Below are 19,563 nucleotides of genomic sequence, written 5' to 3' on the forward strand. Positions count from 1 at the left end.
TTAAATTAAAAAGATCTGTTGACCGTTGACACACATTTGCATATTCTAATTAAAATCCTACTTCTCCACGCAGTTTTTTGTAAGTTGTGGTCCAAATTTAATAGTCGCCCTTTAGAGGAACAGTTGAGTATGATATTATTCATTACTCAACAGATTCAGAGATAATAAACTCAGCATCCAAAAATATTCCAGACATAAAACATCACTGCACAAATATTGTGAGAAAACAAAGAAAAGTAATTCTGATCTCAGGTCAATGGACAAATTAACAAATGAAATTAACACAAAAATTACTAAATGTAAAAAGCAAATTTTTCCCCACACAGACAGCAATAAAAAAAATATGATTATAAAAATATAATGAATCCTAGAAACACAATATAAGTGGCTTGAGTGCCCCTGACTTGTGAGTGATTGACCAGTCTGAAGATTAAAAGTCTGATAGATGTTTCTAATCAGAGAACATGTTATACTTAAGTGCCACCAGGTCACACTGATAACATTATTTGCTCTTAATGAGCTAAGAGTATTAAAAGTAGCTATTTTCAGTATGAGTACGAAGACACACAGATGTAAGAAACCATAAGGAAACTATTTTCTGAGGCATCTAGAGAAATGTTTGGAGTTCAGGAAGGCTGAGAAAGAGTCGTTCAGTAGATAACAGGAAGGTTGAACGAATGCAGCAATTTGTTTCAGTTTTATCCCTCCGAGTCACGGAAAATGCGGGATTTTGACATTGTTGCAGCCTTTTGGGAGTCTTGACCTTTAGGTAAGGAGCTACACTCTTCAGGAAACACACACAGAGACGGATGTTTAAACAATGCTATCTGCGCTAATTGCTAATATAAAACACTAAGTCACTTCAAAATCATTTTGACTTTGTTTAAATTAATGGAACCCTGTTTTATAGCAGCTATTTTCTCAGCAACATGATCAGCACAGGCAGGGGGCACTGCAGAAATGATGAATCATGTGATGCCTCATTTGAATAATGTTTTGCTCATTACTCAATTAAATCATCTGACAAGATTTATGTGTTGGTTTTTTAAGCAACGCTGCTCTGCCTGCTGTGATGCACTATTCACTGCACTATCAGCTCAAGTTTTGATGCTCTGCTGTAAAACAGTTCAACTTGTTTATGATATTGGTGTCTAGTGCTCAAGCCTTACAGCCTGGATAAATAAAATGACAAAGATTTACCAGCTGAGGAAGATACATTTATGATTTTAAACAGATTGACAACAGGATCTTGCTTATTATCTGTTTTAATAAATGTCTTTGAACAGAATTACCTTCTTTTTTATGCACTGCCAAGCAATCCATAATTGAATTGGGTCTCTTCTTTCTTAGGGTTTCAGTACACTAAGTATGGGTGTAGAAAAAAGGGAGACACGAAGATGGTTCATCGAGGCTACTGCGAAGCCAACAAAAAGCCAAAACCCATCCGCAGAATGTGTAACCTTCAGGACTGCACTCAGCCACAGTGAGTATAGACATCATCTTTGTTTTAAACAGCTTTCAGAGTAATGAAGCATAAAACTCTAAAGATTCAAGTTCAAGTGGTTGCAAGTGTGGTACAGGTGGTACAAGTGTGGCTGTTGTGCCAAACCTTTACCACTTGTTTTAAATTGAAAACAGCCCACATGGAAAATTAACTCCTTTTGCTACTGAGGGGGCTCCAAGGCAATAGTCTGTGTTCAGCATTCATGATTTGTTTGCTTCTACATTCATTATTTATTTAAAAAATGTCATTGCACTTTGAGCCAAACTGCACTACAGGCCATATGTCTGACAAATGTTATATAAAGTCCAAAACTGGCATATTTTTGTTGTTAGTTTTGGCGGGGTTGCTTGGAGCGGGGCTCTGTGTGGAGCATTCGCTGTGTGGGTGTGGCTTCGTCAGTTTTTCGGGGATGGAGCTCACCTGTGGGGGTGTTCCCCCGTGCTGTGGGGAGGGGATTCATGGTGTTTGGGTTCGGGGGCATGTGTTCGATATCTGTGTCCTGGTTGGGGTTGGCCCTGTGGGTTAATTCATGTTGGGGTTCAGTGGGGGTGGGGGGCTCATGGGGTTAGGATCAGAATTAATTGGGGGATTCAGACGGTTTCATCCTGTGGCGGCTCTGGTTGGCAGGCTAGTTTGGACCATGTAGACCCCTCTTTTGTACGTGGCACCTGCTCCGGATGATGATGGGGGTTGTTGGGGACTGGGGTCGGGGCGGGGGGGCGGGGTCCGGGCCAGGGTTGCTCAGGTTCAGGCACGAGCCAAGTTCAGGTGCTGGGGCGGTCTGCCTGTCTCCACCCCCGGAGGGAAGGGGACCACCTCCTGGGTCCGGATGCTGGTTGCCACTATGGGGTATTGGCACCTGGACCTGGGGAGTATAGAGTATGTATGGGGAGTGTGAGTGAGTATACGACGTCCATTGATGTTTGTCTTTACATTGGGTGCGTGGGTTTTGTTATGTGTACACATGAGGGTAGGAATGTGTAATTGTGACTTTGTGTGCCTGTTTTTTGTGTCAGGTTGGGTCTTGGACTGCTCCCTCTCCTGGATCAGTATAGACCCCCCATCAAATGTGGGGCCTATTTCCTCCCCGCCACACTACCTGCCCGTGATTGGTGTCTCTGCCCACTGGTGTACTTGTGGTTCTCAGTGTCCAGTGTTGGGTACTGGGGCTTGTGTGCTGGCTCACTCCCGATGGCTGCTTGCTGGGGCCTGGACCCCTGGCTCTGTTGGGGCTCTGCTTGCGGAGTGATATGTCCCGAGGTCTTGGGTCTCTGGGTCCATGGCCAGATCTGCTCGGGTGTAGACGGCTGCTGGCGGGGCCTGTGCGCTGCACTGTGGCTGCTGGGTGGTTCCCCCGGGGACTATCCCCTGCTCTTCTCTGGGGGGGTTGCGGTAGTCCTGGCGATCGTTCTTCTGGGATTTCTGTGCTCTGGGGGGCCTTTAGATGATCTTTAGATCTTCATCCTTCTTTCTCTCCTCCATTCTTTTCTCCTTCTCTACCTTTTTCCTTTTTGCCCCACCCCTCTCTTTCATGCTTCTTATTTTTTTTTCTCTTCGTTTCTGACAACGTGTCCGTAACAATTGAAATAATCCCAAAGCAGTTTCTAATAAAGTTTCTTTTATAAATATCCAGCAGAGCTTTAAAGCGTTAGCTGTAATTCTCCACTTGTAAAACAAAATCTGTTGGGCTTTTTCGTGGCACTCAGACAACAATTCTGAGTGCTACTCTGCTGGACAGGACATGGTAAAAAAAATTAAATAAAAACAATACTGGGCATGGCTCGGTTACTGCTATCAAGGTTTCAAAACACTGTCAGAGTCCATTTCAATGGCTTAAAGTCCTCTTAATGAGAGGCCAAAGAAAAAGAAAGTGGAGTGTTTTAAAAATGTGTGTTAATACATCAATATTGTTAAACTGTGGTAGTTTTGTGGTAGTTTAATTTAAATCCCATATTAAACAGGTTTCTAGGATTTCCTTCTTTCACCTCCGGAACATTGCCAAAATTAGAAATATCCTATCCAGGAGTGACGCTGAAAAACTAGTCCATGCATTTGTCACTTCAAGGCTGGACTATTGTAATTCTTTACTATCAGGATGTCCACAAAATGCAGTTAAAAGCCTTCAGCTGATTCAAAATGCTGCAGCAAGAGTTCTGATGAAAATTAAAAAGAGAGATCATATTTCTCCTATTTTAGCTTTCCTTAATTGGTTCCCTGTTAAATCCAGAATAGAATTTAAAATTCTCCTCCTCACATATAAAGCCCTTAATGATCTAGCTCCATCATACATCAGAGATCTGATTGTTCCATATGTTCCTAACAGGGCACTTTGTTCTCAGACTGCAGGTTTACTGGTGGTTCCTAGAGTCTCTAGAAGTAGAATGGGAGGCAGATCCTTTAGTTATCAGGCTCCTCTCCTGTGGAACCAGCTCCCAGTTTTAGTCCGTGAGGAAGACACCCTGTCTACTTTTAAGGCTAGGTTTAAAACTTTCCTTTTTGATAAAGCTTATAGTTAGAGTGGCTTAGTTTATCAGGGAGGGAGCCTTCCTCCCTCCCTGTTGGTTGGAGTAAGGGGGAGTCAGGTTTAGCCTAAACCGGCTCAATTATGGTTGAGGTGCAAACACACCCTCCATTTCTGCTACCTGTATGACCCCTTCTCTTTTCCAATGGTTATAATCAGTCTAACAGAGGGAGGTATCCCAATCATTGTGGTTTTTAGTATAACAATGACCATCAGTTGGACCCTTTGTGGGGTTCCTTGAGACGACATTGTTGTAAATAAGCGCCGTTTAACTAAATAATCTGAACTGAAACCTTCTGTGCAGTTATGCTGCTATAGGCTTAGGCTGCTGGAGGACATAATGACCACTTTCACCCTCTTCGCTACATTCTCACACTACTCTCCAATTTTGCATTATTTGCTGTTATTTCAGCTTTTAACTTTATGTTCTCTCTTTTCTCTTCCTAGAAGCTACACCTGGCCTGGCTCTGTGTCCACCTGTGACACCTTTCTGGAGAGGGGAATCGCCCGAGCTTCTGCTGGCAACAACTTAATGCTCACCTTCTACAGATGATCCACATAGCCCTGTCTTTTATTGTTTAACCCTTTCTCTCTCCTAGTCATGGCGATTGACTGAGCTTTTACTGTAACTAATTATATGTGCTCTCTTTCAGACTCTAACCTTGAAAACTGGCTCAGAGTTTATCTGTTCTTTCTTTCTAGGTGAAACGACTAAAGGAGCTACATCCATTAACATTTACTTTTCCTTCCCATAGAAAGGACTCCTGGATCAGTGCTTCTTTGTTCTCTTTGTGTCTCTGCTCTGTTCTCTCAAACCCCCAGTCGGTCGTGGCAGATGGCCGCTCACACTGAGCCTGGTTCTGCTGGAGGTTTCTTCCTGTTAAAAGGGAGTTTTTCCTCTCCACTGTCGCTACATGCATGCTCAGTATGAGGGATTGCTGCAAAGTCAACGCCAGTGACTGTCCACTGTCTCTACATGCTCATCCAGGAGGAGGGAATGCTGCAAGTTACTGACTGGATGCAATCTGCTGGGTTTCCTTAGAGAGAAAAACTTTTTATCCAATTTGAATAAATAACTGAATCTGACTGCACTGTTCAATTGTTAGGATTAATTGGAATGTATGAACCTGACTGTTGTGAAGTGCCTTGAGACAACATGTGTTGTGAATTGGCGCTATATAAATAAAACTGAATTGAATTGAATTGAATGCAGCATGACTCCTGAGAATAAATACCTCAGACGATAAAATTAAAACAACAAAATGCATTATAAAACTTTGTACCACCTGCTCTGAAAGAAAAGCTTCAGAGATGTCTGCGTATTAACATAGACAGCTGATTTTATTCACAGCTAAATAATGAGTCCAAGGTCTCTCACTTTATCAGTTACTCAGTCCTTCTTAGCAACCTGGCATTCGTCTGCTATGTTTTGTTACAGGTCATTCATATTTGGACTGGTTCAGGTGACCCAAGATTCTGTGGAAATGACTGTCCCTGTGTTACATGTTAGAGCTACCTACCTGCTTTTATTGATCCCATGACTTTCTTTTGGTCTCGTATTGTGGGGATTGCTGCATCCTGAGAACTCCATAATGGAAAAGACATTGTACTAAATATCGCCGACAAACCCAAATCTTTCGCAGTACAATTCGTTTTCGCCTCTCCCCAGATATGGGAAAGCTATGACATCACTTTCTTAGTGGTCGTCTTGCTGATGGTGCTCTGAGATCAGCTGTCTTTCTGCCTCAGGGTGGACCCGTGTAATATGTTTGCCATGTTTTAAAATATTTCAGCTTAGTTATACATATGCTGTGACTCTCGTGTTTGAGTTCTATGTCCAGAATAAACTGTTCGGGTGCCACACAAGTTTTGCCTTTTTGTGTTAAAATCTCATGGCATTTATTTTCGTTCACGTTTGGGTTCTCTGTGGGTACCCTAGCTTCCTCCATAGTTAGGAAATATGCATGTTGGATTGAATAGTCTCTATGAATTGCACTTAGGCCCGAGTGTGGCATATTTGTCCTGTATCTCTCTGGTGGCCCTTTGACAGACTGCTGACCTGTCCAGGGTGAAACCTGCCTCTCACCCATTTATTCTTGAAGATGGGCACCAGACCCCCATAGACCTGCAAGAATTAGGCGGACACAGAAAATGAGTAAATGTTCTGGCAATCTCCTGCGATTGATTTATTCCTTGGCTGACTGGCAGGTTTACAAATTATGCCTGGATTATTCATTAAAAGCAATGAGTTTATTCTGCCACAGAAAAAAATGAAAAAAAGTTTTGAAAATTGTATTAAATTACTAAAGTCTTAGAATAATTTGTCAAGTTTGTTTGCATAGGTTGATTTGCTTTGGCTGCCAGTTGGAATCGATGTGTGCTACAGTAGAAAACAACTGTGCACACTTCCTCTGCTTATTTAGCTCTATGTGTTTCATTTACATAATGTATGTAGATGTTTGCTTCATAAATGCAGGTCCAAATTAGGGGTGCTTGCAAAGCAGATATGCCTGCCTGCCCTGACGATACTTCAGCAAGACAATGGAGAAAATTTACAAGCTTATGGCGTTTAAATTACTGCTTCTATTATTTTTTAATCTAATGCATCATTTGGACAGTTGCATTATTGTTAACCCAGAAGCCTGGGAAAATGCCTGAGAAAATGTTTTCATATTGAAAGTAGAAGCTGTTGACAGTAAATCTTTCCTTTTTTCTTCTCTTTTTGAAAGAGTTTCAGTTGGAGCTTTCCAGCTGTACTGATATCCTCTGGAGTTGTCTACTAGAATAAATAAGCATAGACATCAAAGTTGTCTCTGATGTGTGTAAGGAGTGACTCTCTGCTTGTGTAATCCTGTTAGAAAGTAGCAGAGCGTTGTGTCAGATCAATTCTGCCTGGTTTAATGCAGGAATTAAATAAATACTATAGATAATATAGTTTCCAAAGGAAAGATTAATTATGATTTTCATTACATCGTTGCTGTCTGACAAAGCCTCATGTTGTTACTGAACTTTAGACTAAGAACTTCCCCAGAGCTGAAGATGCAGTTTTCACACAGACATCCTCACTTGTATAAGTGTAGTTCTTCCTTTTTTCTAAAAACAGATCACTTGGAGCAACTTTATGGAAGATCTCCTTAAGTTTATGCTTCATGCCTCTGACTCTTAAATAAAATAGATTTTCTATTTCTGTACAGAAAGTTTCACAACATATAGCGAAGCAAAGACAATTGTTTTATGTAAGTTGTTATAAATGAAAGGCAGAAATATTGCCTTTTATGTGCATGACCAGACACTTTGCTAGGGTCCAAACCTATTTCACGCTTCCCGACCAACACACCGTCCTGACCCTCTAATTTAAACATGGTCTAGCACTTTTTTAAAACTTTTTGGGATGCAGGGAAGGCTGCTGAATTTGATGCTATTGGAGCCTGCAAACTGAGATTCTTAAGGAGTAAAATTGAAATGGATTTTGTCAGAACTTCTTGAAAACAAAAAGCATTGCCATAATAAATGTTGTCATCACCCAACTCAAGCAGAATGTAAGAATGTCACATTGAATGCACTTTGCAATTCTATGCTCTTTGTCAGACGCATCTTCCTTTGGTTTAGGATGAAATAGTCACTGTTTTTAATGATTATCAAGGTAGTGGTAAAGTATAAGTATCGTTAGCTGAAAATAAAATTACAATTAATTTTGTGATTTTTAAATAACCAGAGTTTTTATATTGTCCTTTAAACAAATTGTCTCAGATGTGTCGCAGTAGCATGAGCAGAAGGTGGTGAAAGTAAGACAGGAATATTCAAACCACCAAAGACCACCCAGTGTTATATATAACTGTACTCTGTACTTAACAACGGTACAAGGAAGGCTTCTGCAGACGTTTTGAACCTCAAATAGCAAATAGGTAACAAGAGCCGCTTCCAATATCCTCCCCGATCATCTGTTGTTTAAAATCTAAAATACTTATATTGAATAAACATACTCTAAACAAAGATTTATTCTTTAAAAATGTGATAAAATGTGAGAATCTTTTACTCCATTTGTGAGAACACCAAAATGGATACTTCTTTGGCATTTTTTATGATGACTACTAAAGAGGGTGCCCTGCTACTCCTTACAAAACGTTTCAATAGAAATATGAGTCTTTATCCCCAGAACGTAATTCTACCAATCCCTTAATCTTCCCTGGGCTATCTGCTGTGGGCTACCTGGGCTAGTGTTGCTGTTTATGTAAGATCTCTCCTCAGAGAAAAACAATTATATATATATACATATATATATATGTATATATATATATATATATATATGAGTTTAAAATGTATTCCACGGACGCTGACTTCCGCCTTCCACGAAGAGAAACTGTGATCGGGATGATAACCTTTCGTTCCAGAGCCATGACCTCTGACTTTTTCACAGAGGTGTCTGTAACAAAAATAACATCCTTCCAAACGCCATGGAAATGAGATACAATATATAACAATACAAAATTCAGCAGGGTCGTGTTTTTTTTTAGTGTGTGCTTCGGAACAAAAGAACACTATAAATTCCTAATTTAATAAGGGATTAATTATTTATTTCATTATGTCATTGGTGTCTGTTTAAAATAGAGCATCAAGTTGCTAGTAAACTTAGTACGTATAAAAAGCTTCATCAGCCTTTCCATGGTAATTGTGGGAGCTCCCCTGGCTTGACTCCACTGGTAGCTACACGCCTCTCCGACATAGTGCAGTCACCTTCCTTTAACTGCTGGTGCTGGCAGGCGCTCACACACATCTGTCCACCTGCTGCCAAATGAAAAGCAGCGTGGGAAAAGTTTATCTTTATTGTAATTTTGGAGCAAAACATGCTTCCTCTTGTGAAAAGGCACAGGACCTGCCTGAGTGATGATCATGGTGTGTCCCTGTTTGACACGGTGAAAATGTGAACACAGAGAGCGAGGATGGAACTAGTAGACAGAACGGATAACCACTGTTAAAGTGAATCCAAAGGAATACACAGAGACCAGATATTTCCATCAGAGAACTCAGCGAACTCTGTTCTACAGAGGTGCAGTGTTTTATAAACATATACAGTAACATTTGCCTCTGTGTCATCAAGGGACCGTATAATATTTAGTTTAAATGAATTTTGATAGAGTGAAGGCTGATGGAGCAGTCAACTTTATTTTTTAGCCTTCTTTATTATGGAAAGACATAAAAAATAGTTTACATTATTGGACAAAACAAAAGGGACAGGAAATTCAACTCTTTTTTACTTATATAAATGAAACTCCATGTATTTCCAAAATTAATGTCAGTGTCACCACAAAATGCAAAGTTAGTTTGTTTTAAAGTTTTTTTTTCTTAAAACCTTTAAAATAAAATAAAAACGTTTAAACTCAGTGAGAAACAAGCTCTTATTTTCCACCCAGATGTTTTAAACAGTTAAAAACAGATATTCTGTAATACAGAAAAATTCTGTGGGTGTTAATGATGATGAATAAAGTGAAACGTTTGATAAAGTGAAGCGTTTAATAATATTTGACTGTGGTACAAATTGAAGAAATCTAAAACTGAAAACCTTATCATTTCAGGTCTAAAGCTGATGAAAAATGAGTATCTGTTTTGAGTCTGTAGTTCAGCTTTGTCAAGTTCATCTGAAAGGTCACCAAAGTATTAATTTTACCTCATGATTGTGCCTTGATTTTTATCATTTAATGGGATAATAAAGGGTTAATCAAATTAATAGGTGTGTTCTAATTTTAATCACTTGTAAGGAGTGCAGAAATAGTTTAATCTTTGGAGGAGATTCGGAAGAAAGACGTGAATAAAAAATAAAAATTAATGGTCACTAGCTGTTAAGAAATACATGTCAACTCAACTAAGGATAAATCCCAAATAAAAAAAAAAGATTAATTCTTTGATTTACTTAAAGATCAATCAGAGTTTCCTGCTTTAGGTTTTAGAACAGCCTTGTGGTTTCTTATTTGGAAAATAGACAGTAAGAGGAGCAGATGTCAGAGAACTGAAGGCAGTCTTGAGGAGATTAATTTGTTGCCTGATTGGGTTTAATGTCAGAAAAAGCGCCTGCAGGTGAAAGAAACACTGAGTTTCAAAGAAGGTGGTTTATTGGCAGTCAGTGCTATGATTTGTTGCCAACCTCACCCATCCAAATCTCAACGCTGCATGAGGCAGCTGCTTAAGGTTATCAGTAAACTTCAATGAGAGGATGCAACTTAATGTGGAGACCTCTCACATGGAGCTGATGTTACCCGCTGGCAGCTCTGTTTAGCTTTAAACCAAAGAACTGGGAAAAAAGTGAAATCTAAAGCGGCTGAGATCTGACGCTGATTATAATGCTCTCTCTCTCAGCTGTTTAGAGAAATTAAACCTTTTTTCAAATGTCAGGAAAACTCATTTATTTTCTTCCCTGAAATATAAACACACTTTTTCCAGCTTAATAAACATAATATTAACCAATTTATGTTTTAAGTTCCCAGTTTCTTACAAAAGTATTCATTTTTAGATTTTTTCATTTTAAAATCTTGTTGTTTTATGTGATAGAGGAACACAGAGCTATGTGTAACTGTGAGGTGAAAGGAAAATGATGCTTTGCAATATTTTTACAAATAATAAGTATGTCCATTTTTATTCAGCCGCCTTGACTGATTCTTCTTCATAAAATCTGGACGAAAATAAGCATGAGCTGGTATTTGGTTTCAAAAACTGTTTTAAAATGGTACGGGATTAATAACACAAATACCAGAGACATTTCTGGACAGAGCTTCGGGAGTCAAAGCTTTCTAAGATAGGACTCTCTTTCCTTGGTGAGATCCAACGTTCGATGTCCATTTTTACATGTTTTACTGTTTCTGTTCTAAGAGTTCACAGCTAGTATTGGGTTGCTCCAAAGTGCTTTACTTCAGTGCAATAAACAGACTGCATGTTGCTGCTGACTAATGAGGTGACTGAAAAAAAACCAGGTGAAGAAAGAAGAAAGAAAAGAACACTAGAAAAATCTAAGAATTGCAAAACAAGAGTTTTTCTTTCCATTGTCGCCATATTGAGGCTCAGTATGAGGGATTGCTGCAAAGTACAGACTTCATTCAGTCATCTTGGTTTCCTTAGCTAGAAAACATTTTAATACTTGGAATAATAAACTGAACTTGACTGCTTTGATGTATTATAATAATTAGTATTGAATCTGAATGCATGTAGTTGACTTTGAATCTGTCTATATGATTAGGATTTCAATACATTAACTGGATTCTTTGGTAAAATATGAATCTGCAATGTATTAATAAACTGAATTAAATCATGAAAAAGTAACAGTAATTGTCACTGACATGAATGTAATCATGAATTGCAGCGGCAAAGTAACGACTTGCTTCTCTGTTTTAAACAAGAACAATTAGATCATGTTCTACATTTTTAAATTAGACCTGTGAGACAGCGAAACCCGGATATTTTTACTTAAGATTATCATGCTATTAAAACTGCATACCGGCTGAGCATAACAAATTGTCTCCAGAAAACCCCTAATTAGTAAATAGAGTCTGACTGTGTGTTATTGAGTCTCAAAACAATGTTGAAAGAATTTGCCTTTGCCTTTAGTACAAGGCTCATTACTTAATGAAAAGTGTTAAGGTCAAAGTTCAGTCAAAATGGTGAAAATCATCATCACGCTATTTAACACTTTGGTGTACTTCAACGAATGTTTCTTATCCTTAAGAAAAAGGTGCACATAGTGAGCCTGTAGTGTTTTTCCTAACACTGTTCCACACTGGCACACTGTCCTGCACATTTAATAGGATTTCTAGCTCCAAAACAACATGTTCTGCAGAGGCCTTTTAATTACCTATGAACTTTAAATAAATCTGCCCATTCACGGAAAGACCTAAAATGTAACTGCCTTGACCTTTTGTGCCCTGAGAATCAAGGTTTTATTAAACACCGCTTTATTTGACAGTGTGCTCCAGTTGTGAATGTTTCAGATGGTTTTAGAAATGACTTTTTGTACACAGATTTAATTAAAGGTCTGTTTTTACAACATTGCGCAGCTGGTACTGCCTTTTGGATGAGCCAGTTTGAGAGAGTTACTGTACTGGGGTGTTGTGTTTGGAGAAAACACTCTGAAGTGGTGAAGTTCATTACAGCCAGACATTCACATATAAGAGTCAGAAACAGAAAAACTCAAGCTGAGATATCTGAAGTGTAAACATACCTCCTCAAAAACAACAGGAAAGGAAGGCAGTAATGTCACTGTGGGAAATGAGGAGCTTCACAACTGTTATACAAAACAGAAAACAGCTACACCGTAGTAATTATGCCGTAAAACACAGTCATTTCAGCTAAGATCCAATCAGCATTGTATAACAACCAGGAAATAAGAAGCTGGTGATGGTTCACTTTTTCTTCCAGTATCTTTATTTCAGAAATAGATCATCTTCATTGATCAGTCTGAAATTAATCTACAATAGCTTAGTTCATCTGCTTGAAAAAAAAAATAAATCCAGACTGTACAATTTAGGCATTGGATGTATAACATCATAACTGTTAAATAACTGTGTTTGGAATCAGGTGTTTCAGCACAGTTATTATAGAAAGAGTGACGTGTGTCAATTCTCTATTATCCAGACCAGGCTGTCTATGCTTTTGTAAAGTTTGAGCAAAAGTTTGTTTTAATGTAATAACATTTAGGAACCTTCTCAGTTAAGAAAATTCAGTTTCCCCAGCCAGCTGATGGCACAATGGACAGGAACTGGCAGGAAGAGGCAAAGGACTGACTGAGATTTTTTATACTTTTGAAATGTACTTTCTAAAACTATGGCCTCCCCCAAAACCTGAAACTTATGTTTGGGACTTCAAAGAGTGGCTAGTAAAGAACTGACTGGAGATTTGATTTGATTATTTTCAATTAATTAGGGATAATCAGATAGAGCCCACACTAAAACCACCTGAAAAAGGTAAAGGTTGTCATTTTTTTAATAAGACTGCACAAATAGTTGAGAAAAAAAAGTTTAATCCATTTGGAGTTGTTTTGATACAAAGGCAATTTAGTGCACAAGTTGTCCCTGAATGCACCTTCAAAGTTCAGCTCTTCTTAGAGGGAATCAGGTTGACATGTTTGCTGCTGTGCAGCATTTTAGGTTGGTTCAACATTAATACAGGCAGCAGGATTTGGACCTTTGCTAATTTTGCCCCATTAATTTTATGGTTTTTAGATTCCGCTTGAAGTTGTTTCTTGAAAATTGCTGACAAACCTTTGGTTTGATCTTTTTTTCTCCATTTTCACAGTAGCTGAATAAGGAACCTTAACTTTCGGCCTTGCGTGCCAAAACCTAAAGGGCTGTACTGAAAAGTTCCAGTACACATTTGTGTACTGTGACTCCCCTTGTAATTATTATTACATTTTAAATTAGTTTCTGTTGTTACACTGCTTGAGATTCTTGTGGAGCCATTTGTTTGCAGCAATACTGCCACAAATAATCTCATTTGTAGCAACTCTTGCTTGTCTGCAGGAATCAGTTCATTAGAGGGAGGATCAACCATTTAGCTGGACATTATTAGTGATGTTATATTGTGGCACTGAACTGACTCCGTGCATGTGGAAAACTAAACTGGTTCTTTGCAGCATATTTATAGAATCACTTAAGAACTGACAGTAGACTCAGTTTTGCCATAAAAATGTTTAAATCTAACCCCCAAAACACAAAAAAATATGTGGAATCATAGAATGACAATAGAGTGTAGCTTTTTACTACAAATGTATGGGACTTTGTTCATTTTTAATAATGATTCAACCAAATTGTTTCTTGAGGGCACTGACAGTAAACCAAATCACATGAAACTACAGCAGTCTTACCATTTGTCAACAATCTTCACCGCCTGAAAGTCACTCCAAATGGACCCACTGCAGGCGTGATGGTCTCCACTGAGACAGAGGTATTACAGCAGGGCTGCTGTATGAACAATAGATTCATCTTCGGTTCCACTCATTGTCGTAAGTGTCAAGATAAAGGTTTCTACCATCATGAAGAAAGTGGAGCTTAGAACCTCGACAAAGGGAAAAACTTTTACCCACTAGTTTGAAAATGAAGATAACACTGAGGTCAAAAGCAAAGCCCCAACATGTATCAGCCTGATGAAAACCAACATTATGGACCTAAGGGAGGATATTAGAGAAACCCAGCAGTACTTCACAACACTGGAACCAGCTCTAACTCACAAACATCTGCACCATTCTTGATATTGTTTGCAATAAAAGAAAAATAATGCCAACACAATGTAATTTATCACTTTTTTTATTAGCCATATTATGTACCCTGCAGTAGTTTGTGTTTGTTTTAAAACAGCATCGTGTGACATTTTTCTAATATCAAAACCATGACTTCCTTACTTGAAATATTTCTGTCTTCTGTCTTTAAATGAAGAAGAATATTTAGAAGAATTCAGTGTCTTCAGCAGGAAGACTGGTGGCGCACAGCAACATGTGGGGGAGGGTAAATGATACTTTACACCCCATTTGAACCGAGAAAATTGCAGTCACCCCTGTATAACTGAAAAGAACCCTGATCACTTCAGTATTAATTAATAATCTTTACTCAGTCTGGTATAACTAAATGCTACTCTGGTCACTCTAGTATAACTAGAATATTCTACAGTTATGGAGAATATTCTGGTGACTCCAGTACAACTCTGGTATGACCTAAGAAACTCCAGTCACTAAATAACAGCAGAAAACACTCACCACCATCAGATTTTGAAATTAATCTCAGTTAGCTTGAAAAAAAATCTCAAATTTCTTTCCATCCAAGCAGTTAGACTTTCTATAATCTTTTTAAGTTGCTAGGCCAGTATGTGACCACTTGCTGAGGAAAGTTTTTATAAGCTCCTTATAAGTTACGACTCCAAAACCAAAGGAAGTAGCTAAGGTTGACACATAACGACAAGTTGGCTAGTGTTTAATTCAATCTTTAGTCACTTTGTGACTAGTAACTGTCCCAAAGACATCATTTTTGGGAATATTTAACAAGGTTAAGCAGACAAAACAACAAGTTGATTTCCAAAGAACTGTCAGCTAGAAACTTGGCCATAACATAAATGTTTGACTCTAAGGTATATCCTACTAGATATCTTTCAATTCAGACACGACTTTCTGATGATATTCATCTGCTGTAGGATTTTTTTTTTTACCCTTGACACTTCTCGCCTCTGCTTGTCCACTTTTCCTAATTACTGAACATCCACAATACGTTATCATGGACAAGAAAATGAAGTTAAAAGCAGCCAAAGGGCCATTTTGAAAACCAGTAGGGCTATTTTTTCAGGACTGCTTTAAAACATGATATCTTTGCAGTTTTGCTCCTTGGAGACAGAGTAGAAAGAAATTAGGGGTGAATTAAAAAAGGTTCCTCTGGACTGTGCATGAAAACCAGCAGAGAAGTGGGATAAGAGCCTGCTGTGCTCTGACGCACAGCCAGAGAGGGTATATGTATTACCTCTTTTTCTACTTTTTATTACTCAGCAATACTTCCTCATGATGACTGAGTTTCTTCAATAACTGAACTACAATAAAATTATTTTAGAAAAACTGCTGCCTTTGAATACATATTCAGATATGTAAATTAGTGGAAAATCAGTTTTTTACCACTAAATTACATGTATTACTGTGAAACGAAATTAACGTTGGCCTCTTCAAAAAGTAAAGGTAAATTTTAACTTTTGTTTTAAAAATGTGAAGCTTTGTTCATTAGATCGTATAAATTAAAACAGCTGGTACCTAATTCCAGTAATAACAGGAATGTTTGTCTTGGGTCCCAATGATATACTGCTGGAATCTTGGAAAAATCAAACATGAACAAATATTTCTTAAACTTGGTCTGTTAAAGGTCTGCTGGATAGAAACATTTAAAACCATGCTGTCCATTTTTATCTATCTATCTATCTATCTATCTATCTATCTATCTATCTATCTATCTATCTATCTATCTATCTATCTATCTATCTATCTATCTATCTATCTATCTATCTATCTATCTATCTATCTATCTATCTATCTATCTATCTATCTATCTATCTATCTATCTATCTATCTATCTATCTATCTATCTATCTATCTATCTATCTATCTATCTATCTATCTATCTATCTATCTATCTATCTATCTATCTATCTATCTATCTATCTCAAGTGAACTATTTACAGATTTAACTTAGTTCCGTAGAATAATTAATTTTGACATTTCACTTGCAGATTTTACTACGAATAAAGGGGCATAAAAATAGGAAGTGACAGGTTGATTAGATCATCTTTGCTTTAGGTGAATAATTTAACATAGTCTGTAAAACTCACTGAGGTTGTTGTCACTTTGGCAAAAACGTGCGTCCAAAATGAGAACAAAGCACAGCAGAAATACCAGTTTTCTGACATTGCGAGTGCATACCGGGTGTCAAGCCGCTCTGCTCCCTTGTTAGTAATTTATTCTTTCATCAACCCAAAATGTCGAGCCATTCATCTTTTCTATGTAATTTGATTGCAAGCGGTTGATGGAGCAGGCTGAACAATTGCTGGAAGCACCAAATTGATGTGAAACTTATAAATTCTCAAATAATGGTGACATTTATCTAGAACATGCAAGCTGTGAAACTCATTTGTTTTATTAGTTGTGCACCTCGGTTGTTTGAGCATTTTTAAACTTGCTCCAGAACAAACTTTTTCTCTGAAGGGAATAAGTAGCATTGAGGAAACTTACTTACCCCCTGGAGCGGAGATGATTTGGTGGCTGCAGCTGTGGCAGCAAGCGGCTGCAGAGCTTCTAGTTGAACAAAGGGATGACGGCCTACCTCCGCACACTGTCATGATTAAAAGGATGTGTCGGATGTATCGGGAGTGTAGCAGCTTATTTGAATTGAACTGCCATAAATAGCCACTAGGCTTTGTTTTGTTTCCGTGCAAGCTAAATCTCTCAGGAAATAAGTATTTGTTTTTTCTGTGATAAAATACCTCAGAAAAGCATTCATGTCCTCTGGCATTTTTTTGAATTATTACAGCCTGGAATTAAAATGGATTTTGAATAAGCTGTTTAACCTGATATTTTTCCCCTTTTGAAGGTGTAAAATATTGCTTATGCAATAAACTAAAGAAAACAAATTTTGGGTGCTTATATCCAGGACATTTGTTCGGTTCGGATCCAACTTCAGATGTCATGACTGTAGAGGAAGGTCAGAACTACATTGAGACCTTTGGTTTTTTTTTGGTTCTGCACGTTGTTTTTTGTTACCGCTGGAGCAGTGTCTGCATAGCTACAGGTGAGACCCTAACTGGTGTGTCCACATCTCACAGAAGAGGGTGGCTAGAAGGATGGATGGACTGAGACAGGAATCTTTTTTGTTATGTTCTCTGAAATTATTCCCTATGATCAGAGATTACCAAATTTGGGATTTCAAACAGAGACCCAATGAGAGTCATGAACCACCAAATAGAGTCAAAAGAAGATTCCTAGCAATTAGATTTCAAATCATTGTTTATACTAGTGGCTCCACGGTGGCGCAGTTGGTAGCACTGTTGCCTTGCAGCAAGAAGGTTCTGGGGGTCTTTGTGCATGGAGTTTGCATGTTCTCCCCGTGCATGCGTGGGTTCTCTCCGGCTACTTTGGCTTCCTCCCACAGTCCAAAAACATGACTAATTGGTCTCTCTAAATTGCCCTTAGGTGTGAATGGGTGTGTGCATGGTTGTTTGCCCTGTGTGTCTCTATGTTGTATGTTGCCCTGCGATAGACTGACGACCTGTCCCTGCCTCTCGCCCGTAGACCATTGGAGATGGGCACCAGTTCCCCTGCGACCTTTTACAGAAGACGCGGGTATAGAAAATGAATGGATGGTTCACACTAGTACACAGGAGATAAAACCTGTGCTCTTTAATTGATCTGAATTATATTTCTCTGTTACAAATTCAGCCACTTCATAATGCCTCTATAGCCTTTATCTGTGACATTTTTGTAAAAGCTCATACGTCTTTATTGGTGGTGCCAATTATTAAAGTAAAACACTTTCATAATTCATTGAGTCCTAAAATTTAAGTTCTTAAAAAGTTTTTTTATGAACCTACTGAAAGTTACAGAAACCGTGATACACATTCAATTTAGTTCTGTTTTTCCCCTTTTGCATAATCACAACAATAGCAGTCATGAAGCAAAATATACTGCGTTTATGTGATTCAGTTTGTGTTTTCTAACTTTGTGGCCAGATTTAACAGACAGTTTACTTATCGTGTCTTCTCTGATTATTGATTTGAAAAATCGGAGGTCCTCCAGTAAATTGACTTACATAGCAACATACGACACTAACAATGTATTTTTACTATGACATAATAAAGCAAGTTCTCCACAAATGGATGTCACACTACTGCCTGTGCAACTTCATTTAGTGGTACAAACTGTCATAAGTACAAATAAATAGTTTAATACAGCAACTTTTATTTTATTTTTTTACACATGTCAATTAGCAATTATTATTCATCCAATGTCAGGGTGGGCAAGACACCTCAAAATTCTTACTTAATGGGATTTTTTAGTTTAAATTTAATGCACCACAGCTACAAGAGGTAACACTCCTTTGAATTTAAGCTGAGTGTCTGTGCATGCTGATGAATGGCTCAGTTGGAATCTTTCCAACTCTTCCAACTACACATCATTTATTGAAAGTTAAAAAAATAAACAGGAAGTAAATGGTTTGCATCTTGTTCTACATCTTGCAGGCATTGTACCCAGTCACCACTTTGGATGATATCTTGCTAATGTATCTGTTAATAGAAACTACTTCCTTTCCTCGATTCTGGTGTAACCCAAAAATTCTTTTTTGTTTTTCCTGAAATGTGAAAACACGCCACAAAGGGCAACTAATTTACCTGTAGATGACAAAATTTGTTTAATTACATTTATTTGAAAAAACTTGTTCACAAATGGTCTTTTTTGTAACTACATAATAAACTATATCTGCTTTGGAGCCTCAGCAGTCTCTTTATGTTAAATCATCCAGATGGATCTCTGAAGACTGGGAGCATTGTACCAAGACCTGCGGTTCCCTGGGTTTTCAGATCCGGACGGTTCGCTGCATACAGTTCCTCCATGATGGCACCAACCGCTCCATCCACACCAAATACTGCAGCGGGGTGAAGCCAGAGAGCCGGAGACCCTGTAACAGAATCCCGTGTCCTGCCCAGTGGAGGACCGGAGCCTGGTCACAGGTAATCTTAAAGTTCTTTGGCCAGAGAAGGCTAAAACTTGTTTAAAGTTCTGTCATTGGTCTCAGTTCACATCAGTGGTAAAATATTAGACTTAGATGTTTGGTAATGTAGTTCAGCAGTGGTCTAAACATAAATTATACAGCAGGGTCAGATCTTATTTGCAGTTTCAGTTCCTCCAAATAAGGTCTAAAAAAACTAGGTAAATTAGATGTCCAGACTACTTGTTCCCTGGTAAAGATGTATTAAAAGCCTTCAAATTAATTTCTCCTTTATTGCAGTAGTGCACTCTCAAACTGAGAAACCGAGAAACATC

The 19,563-nt window shown here is 38.3% G+C and overlaps 1 protein-coding gene across 5 annotated transcripts in view; it reads left to right on the forward strand.

Moving 5' to 3' along the window:
• The window catches only part of adamts3 (ADAM metallopeptidase with thrombospondin type 1 motif, 3), a 230,382-nt gene that overhangs the window by 199,460 nt on the left and 11,359 nt on the right, over positions 1–19,563 (forward strand). For all 5 annotated transcript variants that reach the window (XR_007040605.1, XM_047381322.1, XM_047381318.1 and 2 more), the window contains 2 exons: positions 1,351–1,483; positions 19,043–19,250. Coding sequence is in view for 4 of the 5 variants with exons in the window: in XM_047381322.1 (XP_047237278.1) it covers positions 1,351–1,483; positions 19,043–19,250 (341 nt within the window). In the remaining variant the exon portion in view is untranslated. The remainder of the gene's footprint in view (positions 1–1,350; positions 1,484–19,042; positions 19,251–19,563) is intronic.

The sequence above is a fragment of the Girardinichthys multiradiatus genome, chromosome 12 (genome assembly GCF_021462225.1).
Source record: "Girardinichthys multiradiatus isolate DD_20200921_A chromosome 12, DD_fGirMul_XY1, whole genome shotgun sequence".
Taxonomy (NCBI): Eukaryota; Metazoa; Chordata; class Actinopteri; order Cyprinodontiformes; family Goodeidae; genus Girardinichthys; species Girardinichthys multiradiatus.